Consider the following 16816-nt stretch of genomic DNA (forward strand, 5'->3'; position numbering starts at 1 on the left):
TCTGAAACCATATTTTCTTTTTCCATGAGCTTATCTGTTTCTTGTAAGCTTTCATGGTATGATCCTCCTTTATCTCAAAAATATCCTCGTGACAATAAAATATTTGTGGGTGAAATGGCATGTTGCCTGGGATTAGCCTTGCAGTTCTTCTGTGTAGGGGGGAGGAAGTGAAATAAAAACTGGCAGTGTTGATGGGTTTTGAATAGGGATTTATTATACTAGTCTCTCTACCTTGATGTATGTTTAAAAATTGGCATAATGAAAAATTTAAAGCCCTGTGAGGGATATAGCACTACCTATCGACAAACCTCTTTTTAGCAATGCACTGATTGAGTGACTTACCCAGTGCGATTACATAAATGGCAAAACTGAGAACCTGTAGGTTTTGGCCAACAAGCCAGGGCAAGCCTGGTGCGTCTCCCCCTGTGTTTTCAGAATCCTATCTTTCCGTTTGGGACAATTGTCCTTTTTTTTTCTCCATATGAATGAGAAGGTTTCTTCTTAGTCCTTTCACTTTAAGAAACCTATTTCAGCCAGGCTTTATGTAACTAATTAACCTTATATTATGTGCACAGTTGTCCATGGGGGTGACTCAAGGGTGAACACAGACAGGGAAGGAGGCCAGGTTGTCATTTACTGTGTGTCACTTTGTATGGAAGGAAGGAAGCCTCACGACCCTTAGTTTCAAGAAAGGAAAAGATTACAGTTGGTTCTGTAAATGGCTTTTAATTATGTCTTTATGGGGCGAGCCATATGAAATCCTGGATGAATTCGATGGAGGAATGGTTTTGTTTAAGTTTTTAATTTATTGCTTCAAGTGTATCTCATTTTCACACTGAGAAATAAAAGTTCTGTTTTCTCTGTCTCAGCTGTAGAAATTTTAGTGTTCTTGGATTTCTGATCCATTCCTATTTGCAGCAGCAGTGGAATGGAACGGAAAGACCTTGGACGTGAGAGTTGAAAGATGGAGTGTAAGGCAAGCTCCTGATCTCTTGCAGTCTTGCTTTCCTCATCTGTGAAGTGGGGGTCCTGTGATACTTTCCCAGGCCTCCCAGAAGTTTCATGTTGTGAGAATATTGGGGAATAGTATATGGGAAGGGTCTTGGTGGACCGTAGTTGTTTTCAGATGTAAGGCGTATTCAATCTTGCTGTTTCTTTCCTGCTGTTATTGATTGGGGCGATACCCACCACCCGTGGTTAGTGTCATCATGGTAATCCACCAGGGTTTGGCCAATCCAATGGCTGTACAAGACTGGAACGTGCACCTTGGATTGGATCCCAGATGTTCCAGTCTTCCTGCCATTTATTTGAGGATGATGAGAGGAGGAACAGCTCAGGTCAGCAAGGCCATAGGTCTTGAACTTCTCTTGGAACCAGTGCCATTTCAGGCTTGGATTCTAGGTAACATTGCTGATATGAGCCATTTGGTTTCAAACAACTTAGAAGAATTGTATGAAATGTCACATGACATGTCCTTGATGGGTTCTTGAACATTGAGCAGCCCTTAACTTTGAGTTCCATGTGAGTGAACTGAAACTCTTGTTCTGCATTTGACTTAAAACATCCTTGGGCTGTATAAGCTTTTGTTCAGGATTAGGTCACAGTGAAAAAGAAGCAGATGTTTCCCTGCATTGAAAAGGCCACAGCTCATTGTGTGCCTACTGATTCAAGGAAAGCTATCTGCTAATTTCTACTCTGATACTGTGCAGTCTTAATTGGACAGAATTTGGGATTGTTATTTACTCACTGGCTTCTGTACAACTCTCCTCTGAGAAACTTGAGTGAGTCTTACTAATACTAACTCAGATTTACGGTCCTGAGGAGTAATCCCTGGGTCAGAAATCTTAATATACTTGTAATATGTTTATGTTTCATAAATATATTTAGAGCATCCCCTGTATCAGCATAGTGTATTTCCAGGTCAGGTGTTCAGCATTTTGAAACAAATGTGTTATTGCAATTTAAGATATTACGATGACAATTATTTGCACAAAGGCAATTTTTGTTCTTGTCTATAAAATACAATTAACTTCTATGGAGCATTGACTAATTTCTAGATGCTGTTGCTAAAATTAGAAATCTTTTTGGTACCTAATAGAAAAGTATTTTAATAGGTAATGAGATAAGGTGTGGGAAGAATAACAGATGCCTGCTTGGGCTAAATCATGTCAGCTTCTCCACCTGTGTAATGATTTAATTATGTCATTGGTCAGTGTAATTGACAGAACTGCCACAAAAATGAACGAGTAACACAGAGGGCATTTTTGCATTCATATTCTACATGATAAGAGTTTAAGGTTTTATGTTAATATCCACTTTTGGATGTGATTATGCGTCATCATTTAAATGTAGAACCTGTGCTACAGAAAAAGACAATCCTGGCTGATTATTCGTTTACTTGTAGAGGAGTTTTGATTTTTTTAAACCCCCAATTCCACACTTTATGAAAATACATAAAGCTCTGACTTTCCTGTCTGAATCCTTTGGGTCCAAACGCAATGATACACCTTCTCCTGTGGCTTCTCAAGTCTAGGTGTCCCAAGTGTGCGGGGTTGGCTTTCCCAGCTGGCTGCCAGGGGTGCAGCCTTTGGGTGCCGTGCAGCACGTGGACCAGGCTTTTGAAGATGGCATTGAGGTGGACAGGCAGAAGTAAGTCCAACTGCTTCCCTTGGAAAGAACAAGCCAGAACCCAGAAGTGCCGGCTCCTGGACAGGAAGTGGCTACCTGTGTGAGGGGCTGTCAGCCAGAGGCCCTGTCCTGGCCAGACTGCTGGGCACCTGCTGTGATAGGAAGCAGCCTCCAGGCACCCTTGTCCTTGGGCTTTCTGCTGTCATCCTCGGCCTTCACATCACCCTGGCATCTGACCACCCAGGGTTTCCTGTCTAGAAGATGCCTGGGGCCTCCTAACCAAGCTCATCCTTCAATTGCAGTTTGCAGAAGAACCACTGCTGGTCCATTTGGCCTGGCCTGCGTTTTCCACATTCATTTTCTTGGCCCATTTCCACCATCAGTAGAGTCCTTTTCATCAAGTCATAAATCTAATGGAGGGAACAAACACACACAACAAAACCCACACAGTTCAAGTTCATGAATTTGTGTTGGATGGGAGTGAAAGGAAGGAAAGTTGATTCAAATTTGGAAGACACTGAATTCATCCAACATTTGTTGATTGACTCCTGTGCTGGGAGCTGGCGTTGCTGCATTTTTTCCTTCTTTCAGAAGCGATACTCTTGGTTAAATAAAGAGCCCTTTTCTCTAAAATCAAACTGACTTCCACTCTAAGGGGAGACCTCCTGGACCTGCTCCTTAGCTGTTCTTGGGCGAGTAGCAGGGGAACAAAGGGGGAGTACTGATGTCTTTCTTAGTGACTCATGTGATGATTACTCCATTGTTCAAAGGGCTGGATGTTATGTAATCAACATTTTATCCCCTCCCCCCACTTTTCCCCCCTAACAATCTGGGATTTTCCAGCATTTTGTCAACCTTCCTGGAGGCATGTTGATTTTTCCACTAGGTTTTTTTTGGGCATGTCCTAGGGCAACCCAAACTCTCCACTGCCTAGAACTTCAGATCTGCCTTTGTGTAGGGCCTGGGAGAGTCACAGCGGTGAGCCCTCCTGTTCTTCCAGGGCAGAGGGCAGACTCTGGGCAGCTCCTGATAGCATCGCTCAAAGCAAACCGAGGGAGAAGTGCTGCCTGCCCTCGTCATGCAATTTCCATTCGTTTTGACGTTCAGAGGCGATCTATTTGCTTATTTTTTCAGAGGTCACCAATTGTCATTTTTTTCCCTCCTGTGTTTCCATTTTATCCAGCCAATAACACTTTATGTATATCCAGGGATCTTTTTAACTAGGCAGGGTTTAGAGATGGCTGGTGGAGGAACTTCTCCAGTGGCCCCACCTAGAACTCAGCCGTTTTATATGATACACTGGAGATTCAGGGTGAGCAAGAGGGCTTCTGGAAATTACTGCAGTGAAGTGCATTGCTGTCTAAAGGTCACAGGACAGCTAGTAGGAATTCTCAAGTCATTTCTTTGCTTATTTGCTCTTTGTGGGAAATTGTGCCTGAGGTGAACTTGGAGGATTTTTAACTTGAACCATATCTATGTATCTTGGCTTTGAACATGGTCTGCAAGTACAAGAGATATTGGACATAGCAGAGATAAAGATACATGTGGCAATAGCAAAGGAGGACACATTTGTGAATCTGCAGGTTTTGATTCCTTACTCTTCCTCACCACCTACATAAATCAAGTTTTATAGGTATTACCTCCTGTATGTACATCACATCTGCCCACTTAGATTTCTTGCAGAGCCACCTTCCTAGTCAAAGCCACCATCACCTCTCACCACAGCTGATGCAAGAGCTTTTTAACGTCTTCCTGCATCCATTCAGAGTTAGTTACCTCCCGAACCATTCTTTATAGGGCAGCTAAGGCTATCTTTTCTTTAACCCATTTTTTTTTAGAACTCATATTACCTTTATTTTATTTTATTTTACTTTATTTTTTTATTGGGGTATAGTTTTTTAACCCATTTTAACATATTATGATAAAATGAACATAACATAAAATTTGCCAACTTAACCATTTTTAAGTTACAGTTTAGTGGGATTAAATATACAACCATTACCACCATCCACCTCCAGAACTCTTCTCATCTTGTAAAACTGAAACTCCGTCCCCAGGACACAGCCCCCCATTCCGTCCTCACCCTAGGCCCTGGAAGCTAGCATTCTACTTGCTGTCTTTATGAATTTGACTATTCTAAGTGTATCATATAATTTGTCTTTTCTTGACTGGTTTATTTCATTTAGCACAATGCGAAGGCTCATCCATTTTGCAGTGTATGTCAGAGTTCTCTTCCTCTGTAAGGCTGAGTGATATTGTATTGTGTGTATATCCTACCTTTTGATTATCCACTCATTTGTTGATGGACACTTGGCTACCTCTGCATTTTAGCTGCTGTGAATCATGCTGCTATGAACATGAGTGTACAGATATCTCTTCAAGACCCTGCTATCAGCTCTTCTGGGTATTTAGCGAACTCCTGAAACTCAACCACAACAAAACGAATCACTCTATTAAAAGTGATCAAAATGCTTGAATATACATTTCTCCAAAGAAGATATACAAATGGCCAATAAGCCCATGGAAAGATGCTCAATATCACTGCCATTAGGGAAATGCAGATCAAAGCTGTAATGTGATACCACTTCCCATCTGTTAGGATGGCTACTATAAAAAATGCAGAAAATAAGTGCTGGCAAGGAGGTGGAACCCTTGTGCACTGTGGTGGGGCTCTAAAATCAGGTAGCCACTGCGAGGAAAATGGCATGGCGGCTCCTTGAAAAATTAAAAATAGAATTACCATAAGGTGATCTTCTTCAGACAAAATGGAGTCATGTCATTCCTCTGCACAAAACTCCCAGTGCCTTACTGTTTTACTCAAGATACAATTATAAATTCCTTAGACACTCCTTACTTAACCTTTTCAACTTCCTCTCAAGCTGCTGTCCCCTGGTCACTCTGCTCCAGCTGCATTGACCTTTTCGATACTAAGACAGGCCAGGGTTCCCCTCTTCCCTCATCTGAAGACCTTCATTTATGCTACTCCTTTATCTCAGAGCACAGTCCTCTAATTTTAGTGGTCTTCAGGATTACCCAGATTTTGTGTTAAAAACAGATTTCCAGGCTCTGCCCCCCTCAGAGGTTCTTATTCAGGAGGTCTGGGTGGGTCTGAGTTCTCCCAGGTGATGCTGATATAACAGGTCTGGGGACTACACTTTGAGAACACTGGTCTGGAGTATTTTCTTTAGAACTCCCATGTATCCTTCAGGTCTCAGGTCAAACATCTCTCTTCTAAAGGAGGCTTTCTCTCATTCCTCCAGACCCGCAGGACTCTCTGTTACGTGTTAACACTTCATCTTCGACTCCTCCTACTAAGCCCTTATTGACATTGAATTTGAATGTTTAATTGTGTAAATAGTTTTTTAATGACTGATTTCCCTGCCAGAATCTGACATCCAGCTCGGTCAGGGTAGGGATCATTTCTGTTGTGTTCACTGTCTTTCTCTAATCCCTTGCATGTAGCAAGTGCTACATAATTATTTATTGAATGAGTGTTATTTTCTTTTCATAGGTAACGAGTGTGTAGAAACAATACTCTCAGTGAATGTGAAGGATGGGTAGGAACTATAGGGGAATTAGTAGAGCTCTACAGAAAGAATACACATATTTTGTCAGAGATGCAGGGCATACTGGGCAAGAGTCAGGGTTGTTGTTGTTTTTTTTTTTTTTTTTTTTTTTTTTTAACAGGCCCTTCCACACTGTGGAAAGCCCCCCAAATTTTACCTGCCCTGGCGAGGATGCTACTACAGTTATTTCTCAGCTTGCCTTCTTCAGATTGTTTGTGCTCTATTATATTTTATGGGTGGTTAATTACCTATTTAGTTTTATTTTTAAAATTGAGGTGTAACTGACATGCAACCTTATGTTAGTTTCAGGTGTAGAACATAATGATTTGATGTTTGTCTATATTGCAAAATGATCACCACCCTCAGTCTAGCTGACATCCATCACCTATTTCGTCCTTGTTAGTATTCATATGATATTTTTTCCTTACAGATATGGAATGTGCAGATGTTCCACTCTTAACTCCAAGCAGCAAAGAAATGATGTCTCAAGCCTTGAAAGCTACTTTCAGTGGTTTCTCTAAAGAGCAGCAACGCCTGGGAATTCCAAAAGGTAGGTTTTGTAGTTGGAAAGAGAGAGGATGGGATCAGACTTTGAGGTATGGTTAGTCTCCTCACCTGTTGGGTGAGATAGACATTATTACTCACCACCCTTCAGTCAGCAGACACAGATCATGCAGACATCTGTTGGAACAAGCGTAGACATGTGCTGGTGCTCCTCCATCTCCCAGGCTTGTCCCTGCCATCTTGGTCTGAGGGCAGTAGTGGTGCCCAAACTTGTTTGGACATCAGATAGGGGATCGTCAAAAAATTCCACAGCCCAGGTCAGGTCCCAGACCAATTAAGTCATAGTTGCTGGTTGCATCAGTAATTTTGAAGCCCCTCAAGTGATCCCATAGTCCAGACACATTTGGAAGGCATGGTCTTGGATGAACTCGGTGAGCTACATTTCTGGGAATTTACTCTCTTCTTTTCCATGTCCTTTGGTGAAACGTGTTTACACTTGGGTGTTCTCATCTGAAAGGGTTTATTCGGGAATGTAAGGGGAAGTGACTTGAGTTGTCAGAAAGGAAAAATGACTGGGGAAGACTTACGCCTTGACCAAGAGGCATTTCCTGAACAATTGAGAGTAGAAAGAACACTTTTCTATTGAGTAAGAGAAACAAAAGCTGTCTTTGCACCAGGCCAGTATGACTGTCGTATGAGAAGCTTCCATCCTACCAGACGCAAGCCTTAGGTAGATTCTGTGCATGTGTCTGTCTACTTCCATGTGTTCTACTTTCCCACAAACCTCAGCTGACAGCAATGCCCAGTCGCAAGGCAGAATAAAGTGAATTCTGTGCCCTGGGTTTCCCAACATCTTGTAAAGTCATCGTCTAGATTGCAGGGGGTAACTTTGAGAGCAGATGTGCTGTGGGCACCACAACCTGCCATCATCTGAACTCTTTAAATGTCATTAGCTGGTGTAGTCATTGTTAAACCAGAGGTCACGTGTGAAGATTATGTATGGTCTGTCTTACACTGCTACTCAGTGCAAGGCCTGTGGTATGTATATATTTTGCAGGGTATCTGGTATAGTAATGTCTCTAGTACTTAGTGTCATTTGAATGACTTACTATTACTAATTGCTGTGATTATTACAGTTGGCCCTCTGTATCCGAGGGTTCTGCATTGGCGGATTCAGCCAACCACAGATCGGTTGGCTGAATCTGGGGATGCAGGAACCCACGGATCCAGAGGGCTGACTGTACCCTGCCCTTTTATATAAGGGACACGCACATCTGCAGATCTTGGTATCCGAGGGGATCCTAGAACCAGTCCTTCTCAGATACCCAGGGACAACTGTACTAACCATCATTAACCAAGATAAAAATAATTAAGCACAGTGGTCTCAAGTAAATTACAGGAGTTAAAGAGCAGGGAGAGGTGAGTGCAACGTCCAGAACACACTTGACTTTGTTATTATTGCTGTGTGAGGAAGTCATTTGTTCCCTTGTCCCAGGCTTTAGAAAAGTCTGATGGAAATAAAGCAGTGAGAGGGGAGATTCCTGGAATCTTGGTCTGGAGATTCCGTGGGTGGAGAATACTCTGTTACTTTCTGGCTGATAACAGTGATCTTCTAGCTGGCAGGATAGAGAAGATGGGGCTGATGGATGAGGGGGGAGGGTTATGGACGATGCCCCATCAGGCATTCCTAATTCTATGAATCCGAGAACATCCTCGGCGAAGGTCAAGTGCTTTCGTGTCATCTCTGAGGCTCGGGGAAGAGTTAAGAGCCTGATCTGCTGGAACGTCATTTGACCTCTCCCCTCAGACCCCCGGCAGTGGACAGAGACCCATGTTCGGGACTGGGTGATGTGGGCCGTCAATGAGTTCAGCCTGAAGGGTGTGGACTTCCAGAAGTTCTGTATGAATGGGGCAGCCCTCTGCGCGCTGGGGAAAGACTGCTTTCTTGAGCTGGCCCCAGACTTCGTTGGAGACATCTTGTGGGAGCATCTGGAGATCTTGCAGAAAGGTAAATGCATGGGGGCAGGGGGAGTGGGAGCTGCGTGGGCTGGCTTTGAGAGTAGGTTGGGAAGCACGCCCAGTGGTGTGACATTGAGGCCACCATCTGGGTGTCCAATCAGAGCATCCTATGGTCTACGGAGATGCGCCGTACAGTGCCTGGTCAATGGCTGGTGCTCCATACATGTTAGTTTCTTTTTCTTCTAGGTACTGAAGGTTCCAGTTTTAATCTTTAGCTTGACTATACTGAAGCTTTTTGGTATGCAAAGTTCTGATCCCAACCTTCATCTTAGACTCATGTACTATTTGAACAAGCAGTGCCCACAGCCAGCAGCCAGAGAGTTCCCCGCCTCCCGCCCTTTTGGCAATCTTAAGACACACTCCCTTAATCCATGGCCATATCCAAGCTTCATTTCTCAGAGCTTCTTAATAAGCAGGCTTCTCTGCCCACTAACTGGATTGGAATTGCAGTCGCGAGGTACACCTTTTCCATCTGGAGCAGAAACTGGGGTTATGTCAGGACGCCGTGTTGCAACCTTGTAATGACATGGCCTCTCCTACCGGCCTCTTCCAACCTTTTTGGACCAAGTGACTCATGTACCACAGTCCTGGCTGAGTATAGAAACAGCAGCAGGCGGCAAACTTGGGTGTTTTGCGCTTATTTTTCTGAATTTCTTCTTAAAATAAATTGCAGTTACCAGCAGTCAGCAGTGCCCTCCAGCTGACTGTAAGCCTAGAAGCCCATTGCCCTCTCTGACCCAGGCCCACCCGTTCCCTGTGGTCACCAGCCCCAACCCTTGGCGCATATGCGTGGGGTGGGGGGGGGGAGGGCAGGGTGCAAAGCTCAGGCTTAGCACTTTTATTCCATATAATACCTTCCTTTGTTTAAGGATATTTTCCACTCTGCAATGCCCAGGAGAGACCCAAGTTAGACTCCTCTGGGCACAGAAGTGTTATCTTTTTTTTCCTTCTCTTCAGCTTCTGCTGAAAAATAAATAAGCAGAGTCGAGAACTAGGTGAATCTGGCCGAGGACTGCTAGGCAGCTGTACCGGCTTCCCCGAAGCAACACTGTGATCTCGGTGAAACTGCATACAAACCACTCGCACGTGTTGACATGAGCTCCTGTTTATGGAGGGAAAAGATACGGCTGGCTCGAACAGATCTGATGCAAGCATTAGCTTATAAACGTGGCAGTGGGGTCTACCAGACCGTGTCACCCAGATATATGCTACCAATCCACCGTTTGCCTCCAGTCTTCATCCTGGGGCAGCCAGTGTTCTGGAGTGTCTAAGCCTGCCTCTGATCAGTTACAACTCATCTATACAGCATCTCCTTGTTTCCAAAGTGCTTGAAAATTATCTTTGGATTCTTAAAACAACCCTGGGACATGGGAAGGGCATGTGCTCTTAGTGTCCTCGTCTGTGAAACGAGGACAGGTTAGGTGGTTTCCTCAACATCACTCATTTCCTTAAACCTAGGTCTTTTCAATCGAACTTCCTGTCCTGTGTTCTTTGTGTAACGATGTGAACTCACGAGGGAGCTTCTGGCCTACCTTCCTGCAAAGGAATGATACAAGCAAATTTAGGAGAATTAGGAAATAATGGAGTGGTTTGAGAACATCTCCCCCATATTCAAGGGAGAGAGGCAGGAGAATCGTCCTTTTTCAGGTCCTTACAGAGCTGAGCATGATGTTTGTGTTGAGGCTAGAGCTTTTGTTCTGTAATTAAACTAAGGCAACCCAGCGCCGAAAAAACATAGCTGTTCTGGGTGGGGTGGCAGGCCAAAGGTGCAGGGGATGTTTCAATCTGATAAGCTGCTAAAGCAGAGTTTAATCATTTTATCTCAGCTGGGAACTGTTTTTCTGTGCAGGCATAAACTTGTTTTCCCAATAGTCTCTGCTCCCAACAAGCTATCGAATACCCGAGGAAACACCCAAACCAACCCTCTCTCTTTATGTCTGATTCTTAGAGTGAAATGTAATCAGACTACTCCATACAAGAGCTAGAAGCCACCTCCAGATTCCAGGGGCAGTAGAGGGTCCATAAGCTCACCTTAGTTCTGTGGAGAGAGTCTTCCTCTGCCTGGTTACCTTCATCTACATTCCGTTCTCATTCTTGGGGATGTTGGTGTCTGGACAAGAGTTTGGTTATGTGACTCTTCTCTCTCTTTGCTTGAGGCCTGTCGTATTTCACCAAGTAGAGTCACCTTACTAGCGTCTTATCTGGGCCCAAACTTGAAATCTGAGGGCAATGGAAAAAAAAAACACAAAACAAAAACCAGACCTCTCTTGGAAGAAATGGAGGCTCTAAAATCTACCTGCTTAAAGATTGTCCTGTGTTTCTGAAAAGCTTTGGACCTGATTGGTTTGAGCGTTGGCAACTGATTTGGTAACCTCCCAGGACGTCTTCAAGCCTTGGCTGCCAGCGGCACATGCATGCATCAGAAAGAGGGTGGCTGCCCTTCCGCCCCTTAGAGATTACTCATGGATGTGCTTTCCAAGATATTCAGTCCCATTCTACAGCTACTGAAATCATAAACTTAGCCATACTTTAGTGAGCTCATCTCTAGACAAGGCTCCAGTCAAGGGAGACTTACATCCACCAGCACAGTTAGGGAACATGCGGATATCTGTGAAGAGGGGCCGAGGTCACTGTGGTCCTTGCATCCATGGCCCTCTTCGGCTGAGCGTTGCTTGCATGCTGACCTCTTGTTTCATTCCTCCCCTGTCTGCTGCAGAGGATGTGAAGCCCTACCAAGTTAATGGAGTCAACCCTCCCTACCCAGAGTCCCGCTATACCTCGGATTACTTCATTAGTAAGTCTGCCTTCTGCTCTTCTTCCCTCTTCCTGTGCATCGTGATGGGAACTTAGGAAAGGATCCCTGTCCTAGGCCATCTCAGGCCCCTGCCTGGTAATTCTACAGAAGATAATATTTTCTTAAATGTAGACTCTTGGTATTTGTTCTGTTGTTCCTATGAAGCATGAGGCTTCAACCTCTCCGCACGTTTTATTCACCTACGCGCTCCTACACTGGGGTCTCTCCCGTGTCTTCAGCATGAAAGTCACATGGAGAGACTATGACTTGCTTCCACCCTGTGATCCTGTTTGACTCTGTGCCCCGTAGTGGCCCTCAGAGGTTCAGGTTCGGGATTTTGCCCTGGACCTTGTGCTTTCCTTTTTGACGAGTAGGTGTGGCAGCATTTCCTCTGAAATCCTTCCTCCAGGGTGTGCCCTGCAGCCTCAGGTTCTGTTACAGAACCTAAAGCCTTCTCCTCCTAGAACCTTATCCCTCACCAGGCTGCAGGGGTGATAAGGGGAAGAGAATTAGTATAGGGCTGTGCTTATCTGATAGCCTTGCTTCAAAGGGCATCTTAAGCAGGTCTGTTTTCATTTTATCTTTTTACTTTATTATGATTTTTATTCTAACAACAACAATAGGCTTACTGTGTGCTAGAAATGTTCGTAGGCTTTTTCCATGCTTGCTGTCGTTGGCTCTTCAACAGTGAAGAGCCTCACAATACCCTGAAGAAGGTTGCCACCATCCCTATTTTAGAGATGAGAAAATGAAGTCAGAAAAGGGAAGTGTCTCGTCAAGGGCCATGGCTCTTGAGTAGTGGAGCAAGGCTGAAAACCCAGGGTTGAAGGGTTGAAAACCCTTCTAACTTAAAATACTTTTCTTTCATTCCATAAGGTAGTCAGCTTATTTGACATCATGGGGTCCTTGTAAATGGGGAGAAACAGCCTGTTTCCCATACTCACGTCTCTTCTCTCCAATTGCACACGCTGTGTGTTTCCAGGCTACGGTATCGAGCATGCCCAGTGCGTCCCTCCCTCGGAGTTCTCCGAGCCCAGCTTCATCACAGAGTCCTACCAGACCCTCCATCCCATCAGCTCGGAGGAGCTCCTCTCCCTGAAGTATGAGAACGACTACCCCTCGGTCATCCTCCGGGACCCTCTGCAGACGGACACCTTGCAAACTGACTACTTTGCCATCAAACAAGAAGTGGTGACCCCAGACAACATGTGCATGGGGAGGACCAGTCGTGGTAAGTCGGATTTCTGCTCTAAAAGTTTCTAACAATTACCTAACTTTGTGAGTTTTCCAGGTCTCAGTTTGTCCCCTTACTCTTAGCCCCAGGCATTCCTGAGTTTCAGCTTTTCTGTCTTTAAAATGAACTGTCTTAAGAACTTTGTATCATGGAATTTTAGCCAAGTCCTTCATGATGACAAAGACTATGGGTCCATGGTGGGATTAAAGTCCAGCAGGATAACCAATCACATTTCTTATTTGGGTAAAACATTTCACCAAATGATAACTTTAGGCACGTGTGGCTGTTTTTTAAGGTATGTTTTATTTTCTTGGTGAGGATTTTGCTTAAGGAGGACACAATCACATAAAAATGATTCAGAGACCCTCCTGGAGAATGCTTATCTCCACATTGTCTGGTGTTCCGAATATTCCTGGGTCAGACTGCATATCCTGGCTTGGTGTCTGAATGACCTCTGCTTCTCAGTCTGGGCTTCCTAGCCTCCTGTGACTTCTTTGGTTTGGGAAGATAGAAGATGGTTAACCAACAGCTTATTTGGAACCAGTCATCAGCAGTGTGGTGAAAGTGTGTATTTAGCTAGAGGACCAGGGGAAGAGGTGGCCAGAGGCTTCCAAAAGAAGGTACTCTAGTTGCCATGACTGTTATGATGATGATAAAATATTCACTGACAGTGAAATAACTAGTTCAAAATAGAGCTGGCTGACTTTATAAAGCAAAAAAGGTTAAATACACCTAATTTTTAAGATCAGGGCCTAAAAACTCAGAGGCAAGGCCCACCTAGTGCAGTGTCCAGATTGTTTTGTTTCTGACAAAAGTGCAGTCCATCATAGAGAGGGACTTGTTCATCTGGGAAGAACTAGCTGATTTCTAACACGTTGAAAAAGATGACTGTTCTGATGGATAAACGGGAGGGAGTTACAGATAAGAAGAAGAGAGGAGATGGCCCTTCCAAGTGATGCTTTTGGTCATAGAAGTTGGGCCTGGCCAGCCTCGTGGTGATTTCTGCTCAGTGATGACCCTGTCCTCCCTGTCCTGCGGCCCCAAGGCCTCATGGACCATACACGTTGTCATCTTCTTCAAGTGTTCAGGCTCCCACTTCCTCCCAGCAGGCCTCGAGATGACCAGCAGGCCTGCTGAGGGAAAGTCCCCAGCAAAATCGGAACCTGTAATCTGCCTTCTTACGGCCCCGGGGTGTTTGTGTTTCAGACAGAAGGGGATGGGTGGGACCAGCTTTGCCTTCCCCTTTCTTTTTTATTTTTGGATGCAGGTCTATTTAAATACTCACACACACATGTGTACCTTTTTTCTCAGGCGAGTCACAGCAACAGAACGCCTTTCTTTCTCATGGGGCTTTCTGTGCGTGTGCGATGAGGCTGAGTGTGGGGGGCGCCCAGCCATGGTGTCACGCTGGGCAGATCTGCTGCCGGGTCATTTTCAAGTTGCGTCTGGCTTTGCGTAGTTTTGTGTAATTCTCCCTTCTCCCCCTCCTTCTCTTGGTTCTTGGTTTTGGTCCCCACCTTACCTCCCCCCTCCCAACCACCGCGACCCTAAATGAATGACGATGGGCAGATGGTGACCTGTGCAAAGGGACAGGAGGGCTTTCTCTCTGGCCTCATTCTCCCTCGCTCACACCAAGCTCCACATCACGCAGACTTGAGGGGGAGACCATTCTGTTCACGGGTGCTTTCTGCGAGTTGGAAGTGCTGCACACAGGACGTCTTCCAGGGGCTGATTGGCTCTGACACGGTAGGGTTGGTCTAGACTGAAAGCATCACTGTGCGCTGATTATCATGAACAGTCGTCGTAGTGTTCGTATACTGCATCAGGGTATACAGAGTGCTTCTGTGCTCCACTTCCTTGCACTCAGAGCTGTCTTCTTTGTGCCAGTCTGTTCAGTGGGCTGACGTGCCCCCCCCCCCCCCCCCCGCCCACCTACTGTTTGGAGTGCTCTGAGGTCTGTGTGGTGTACTCAGATAACTTTGGAAGGACCTCGCTGAGACATTTCTCAGGAAAGCCGGCCGATGGGTATCTTGGAGGACATGAGGTTCCCTGCGTGAGCACAGTAGCCTAACTAACTGAGTGTCTAATCCAGTTGGAGTCAACCCATTTTGGGAGAAAATACCCGTAAATGAAGGTTCCCAGCTCCAGGATTGTGAAAGAGAGCTAAAATGAAAGCAGCCTACAGCTATAAACCGCAACTCTCAACAGAGTTGCCTTTGGCTCATGTTTGAGAGGCTGCCAGAGCGTGGTTATGGCCTCGTTCAGTGCCCTGGCTTACTGGGACTCCTTGGAAACTCAACTGTCTTGCGTGTGGAAGTCCCAGTCTCCATGCCCTCCAGATACAAAAATGACGGATAGCATCATCTCAGGGGCATTTGAGTATAAATACAGCCTCAACATCGGTGACTGGGGAGGGGTTATTCTTCATGAAAATATAAACTCATCTCTCTTAGGTTTTTGGTATGTTTCAGATGGATATGAGCAAACATCTTTTTATAAGAGGCCACAGAATTTCCTGTTCTGGTGAAAAGAGGCTGTTGCATTCTTGGTCGGGGGCTGTTTTCTTGAGTCTTTTAATGTGAATTTCTGAAAAGGACAATCCCTTCTTTTTTTTTTAATTCTTTAACATTTTTATTGGAGTATAGTTGATTTACAGTGCTGTGTTAGTTTCAGCTATACAGCAAAGTGAATCAGTTATACATATACCTACATCCACTTGTTTTTGGATTCTTTTCTCATACAGGTCATTACGGAGTATTGAATAGATAATAATAATAAAAAGTTGTGACTATGACAGTGGACTGGGTAGGCAGGGCCGATAACTCCCTGAGGCTCTTCCATTTGCCTTCTGGGGATTACGTTTCTTTGAATGAATGATTGGAAGGAGGAAGGAGGTAAAGCAGATAACTATGTTTCTGTTCCAGGCAGTATTGGAGGGGATAAGAGGTCCAGGAAATCTACAAGAGAAGATTATGCAAAAATTACATATTTAACTGAATCTCTATCATCTGGGGTTTAAAAAAATTTTTGGGGGGGAAGCAACATATCTTCCTTCCTAATTACATGTATTTAATTTTGGTTTGGACACCAGAGTTAAATAGTTGAATTTTATTGTTTTAACAAATTCCCTCTGTTACAAAGGGGAGACTACACCAGAAACACACAAGCATTATGTTGTATATGCCAACCTTATTCTGGGATTGAAACTTCATAGTAGACCAGCCAGCCCTGACTCACAGGTATTTCTGCACACACATTTGTCACAGCCTTTGGCCTCTTGACTTTGCTGAACTGAAGTGGCCATTTAATCTCCCATGATTTAATTTAGGTTGCCTGGAAAGTATCTGGAAATAAAACATAAAAAAATATTCCTGTGAGCCTTTTTAGCAATTAGATGCATTTATTTTCATCCCCCCATTTTTTTAGCCTCCTTTCAAGTGGCATTTTTGCCAATGGAAATTTCTCTAGGAGCTATTACGCAATCATAGCAGCTGTTTATAACCTGGTTTGGGAAATTAATGAACTTGCATGATCTTGTGGTCAGTTAAGAATGCCTTAAGCAACTCATAGAGTAAAGGATTTCTGACATTGCCATGGACCTTAACTCTTTAATCAGCTTCTTTGCTTTTTGTTGCCTACATTTCCCTGAAAAAGTACAAATTTCAAGTACAAAATTGTACTTGGAGAGGGTAAAGAATATGGATTTCTGTGTAGAAGAGTGATAGTTCCTTCTTTTTTAACCTTCTGGAAAAAGCATCTCATAACTTCTTTATCTGTTTGAGAAGGCATAGAGGCAGTACTGCATGCATTTCATTTTAAAAGAGTGTTTGGAAAAAAGGCTAAAAAATAATATTTTAGTTCCAAGGTCAAGGAAGGTCAATCTGCTCTTAGTCTAATGGAATTTTTTTTTCTTTCTTATGACCAAAATATTTTGCCAAATGGGGCCTTTTGAAATCATCTCATTGGCTTGAGTTAGGTTAGGGAATGGAATGAGCCTGACGCGGCTCGTATTTCTTCATCTGCTCGCTGGGTCTAATTCATCAGCCAGGAATCCCATCATAACAGACGTGA

At 44.3% G+C, this 16816-nt stretch overlaps 1 protein-coding gene across 2 annotated transcripts in view; it reads left to right on the forward strand.

Moving 5' to 3' along the window:
* Positions 1 to 16816, forward strand: part of ETS1 (ETS proto-oncogene 1, transcription factor) — a 127068-nt gene that overhangs the window by 89454 nt on the left and 20798 nt on the right. For both annotated transcript variants that reach the window (XM_057749321.1, XM_057749322.1), the window contains 4 exons: positions 6625 to 6744; positions 8506 to 8706; positions 11434 to 11511; positions 12494 to 12742. In XM_057749321.1, the coding sequence (XP_057605304.1) occupies positions 6625 to 6744; positions 8506 to 8706; positions 11434 to 11511; positions 12494 to 12742 (648 nt within the window). The remainder of the gene's footprint in view (positions 1 to 6624; positions 6745 to 8505; positions 8707 to 11433; positions 11512 to 12493; positions 12743 to 16816) is intronic.

Source organism: Hippopotamus amphibius, chromosome 9, assembly GCF_030028045.1.
Source record: "Hippopotamus amphibius kiboko isolate mHipAmp2 chromosome 9, mHipAmp2.hap2, whole genome shotgun sequence".
NCBI classification, from domain to species: Eukaryota; Metazoa; Chordata; class Mammalia; order Artiodactyla; family Hippopotamidae; genus Hippopotamus; species Hippopotamus amphibius.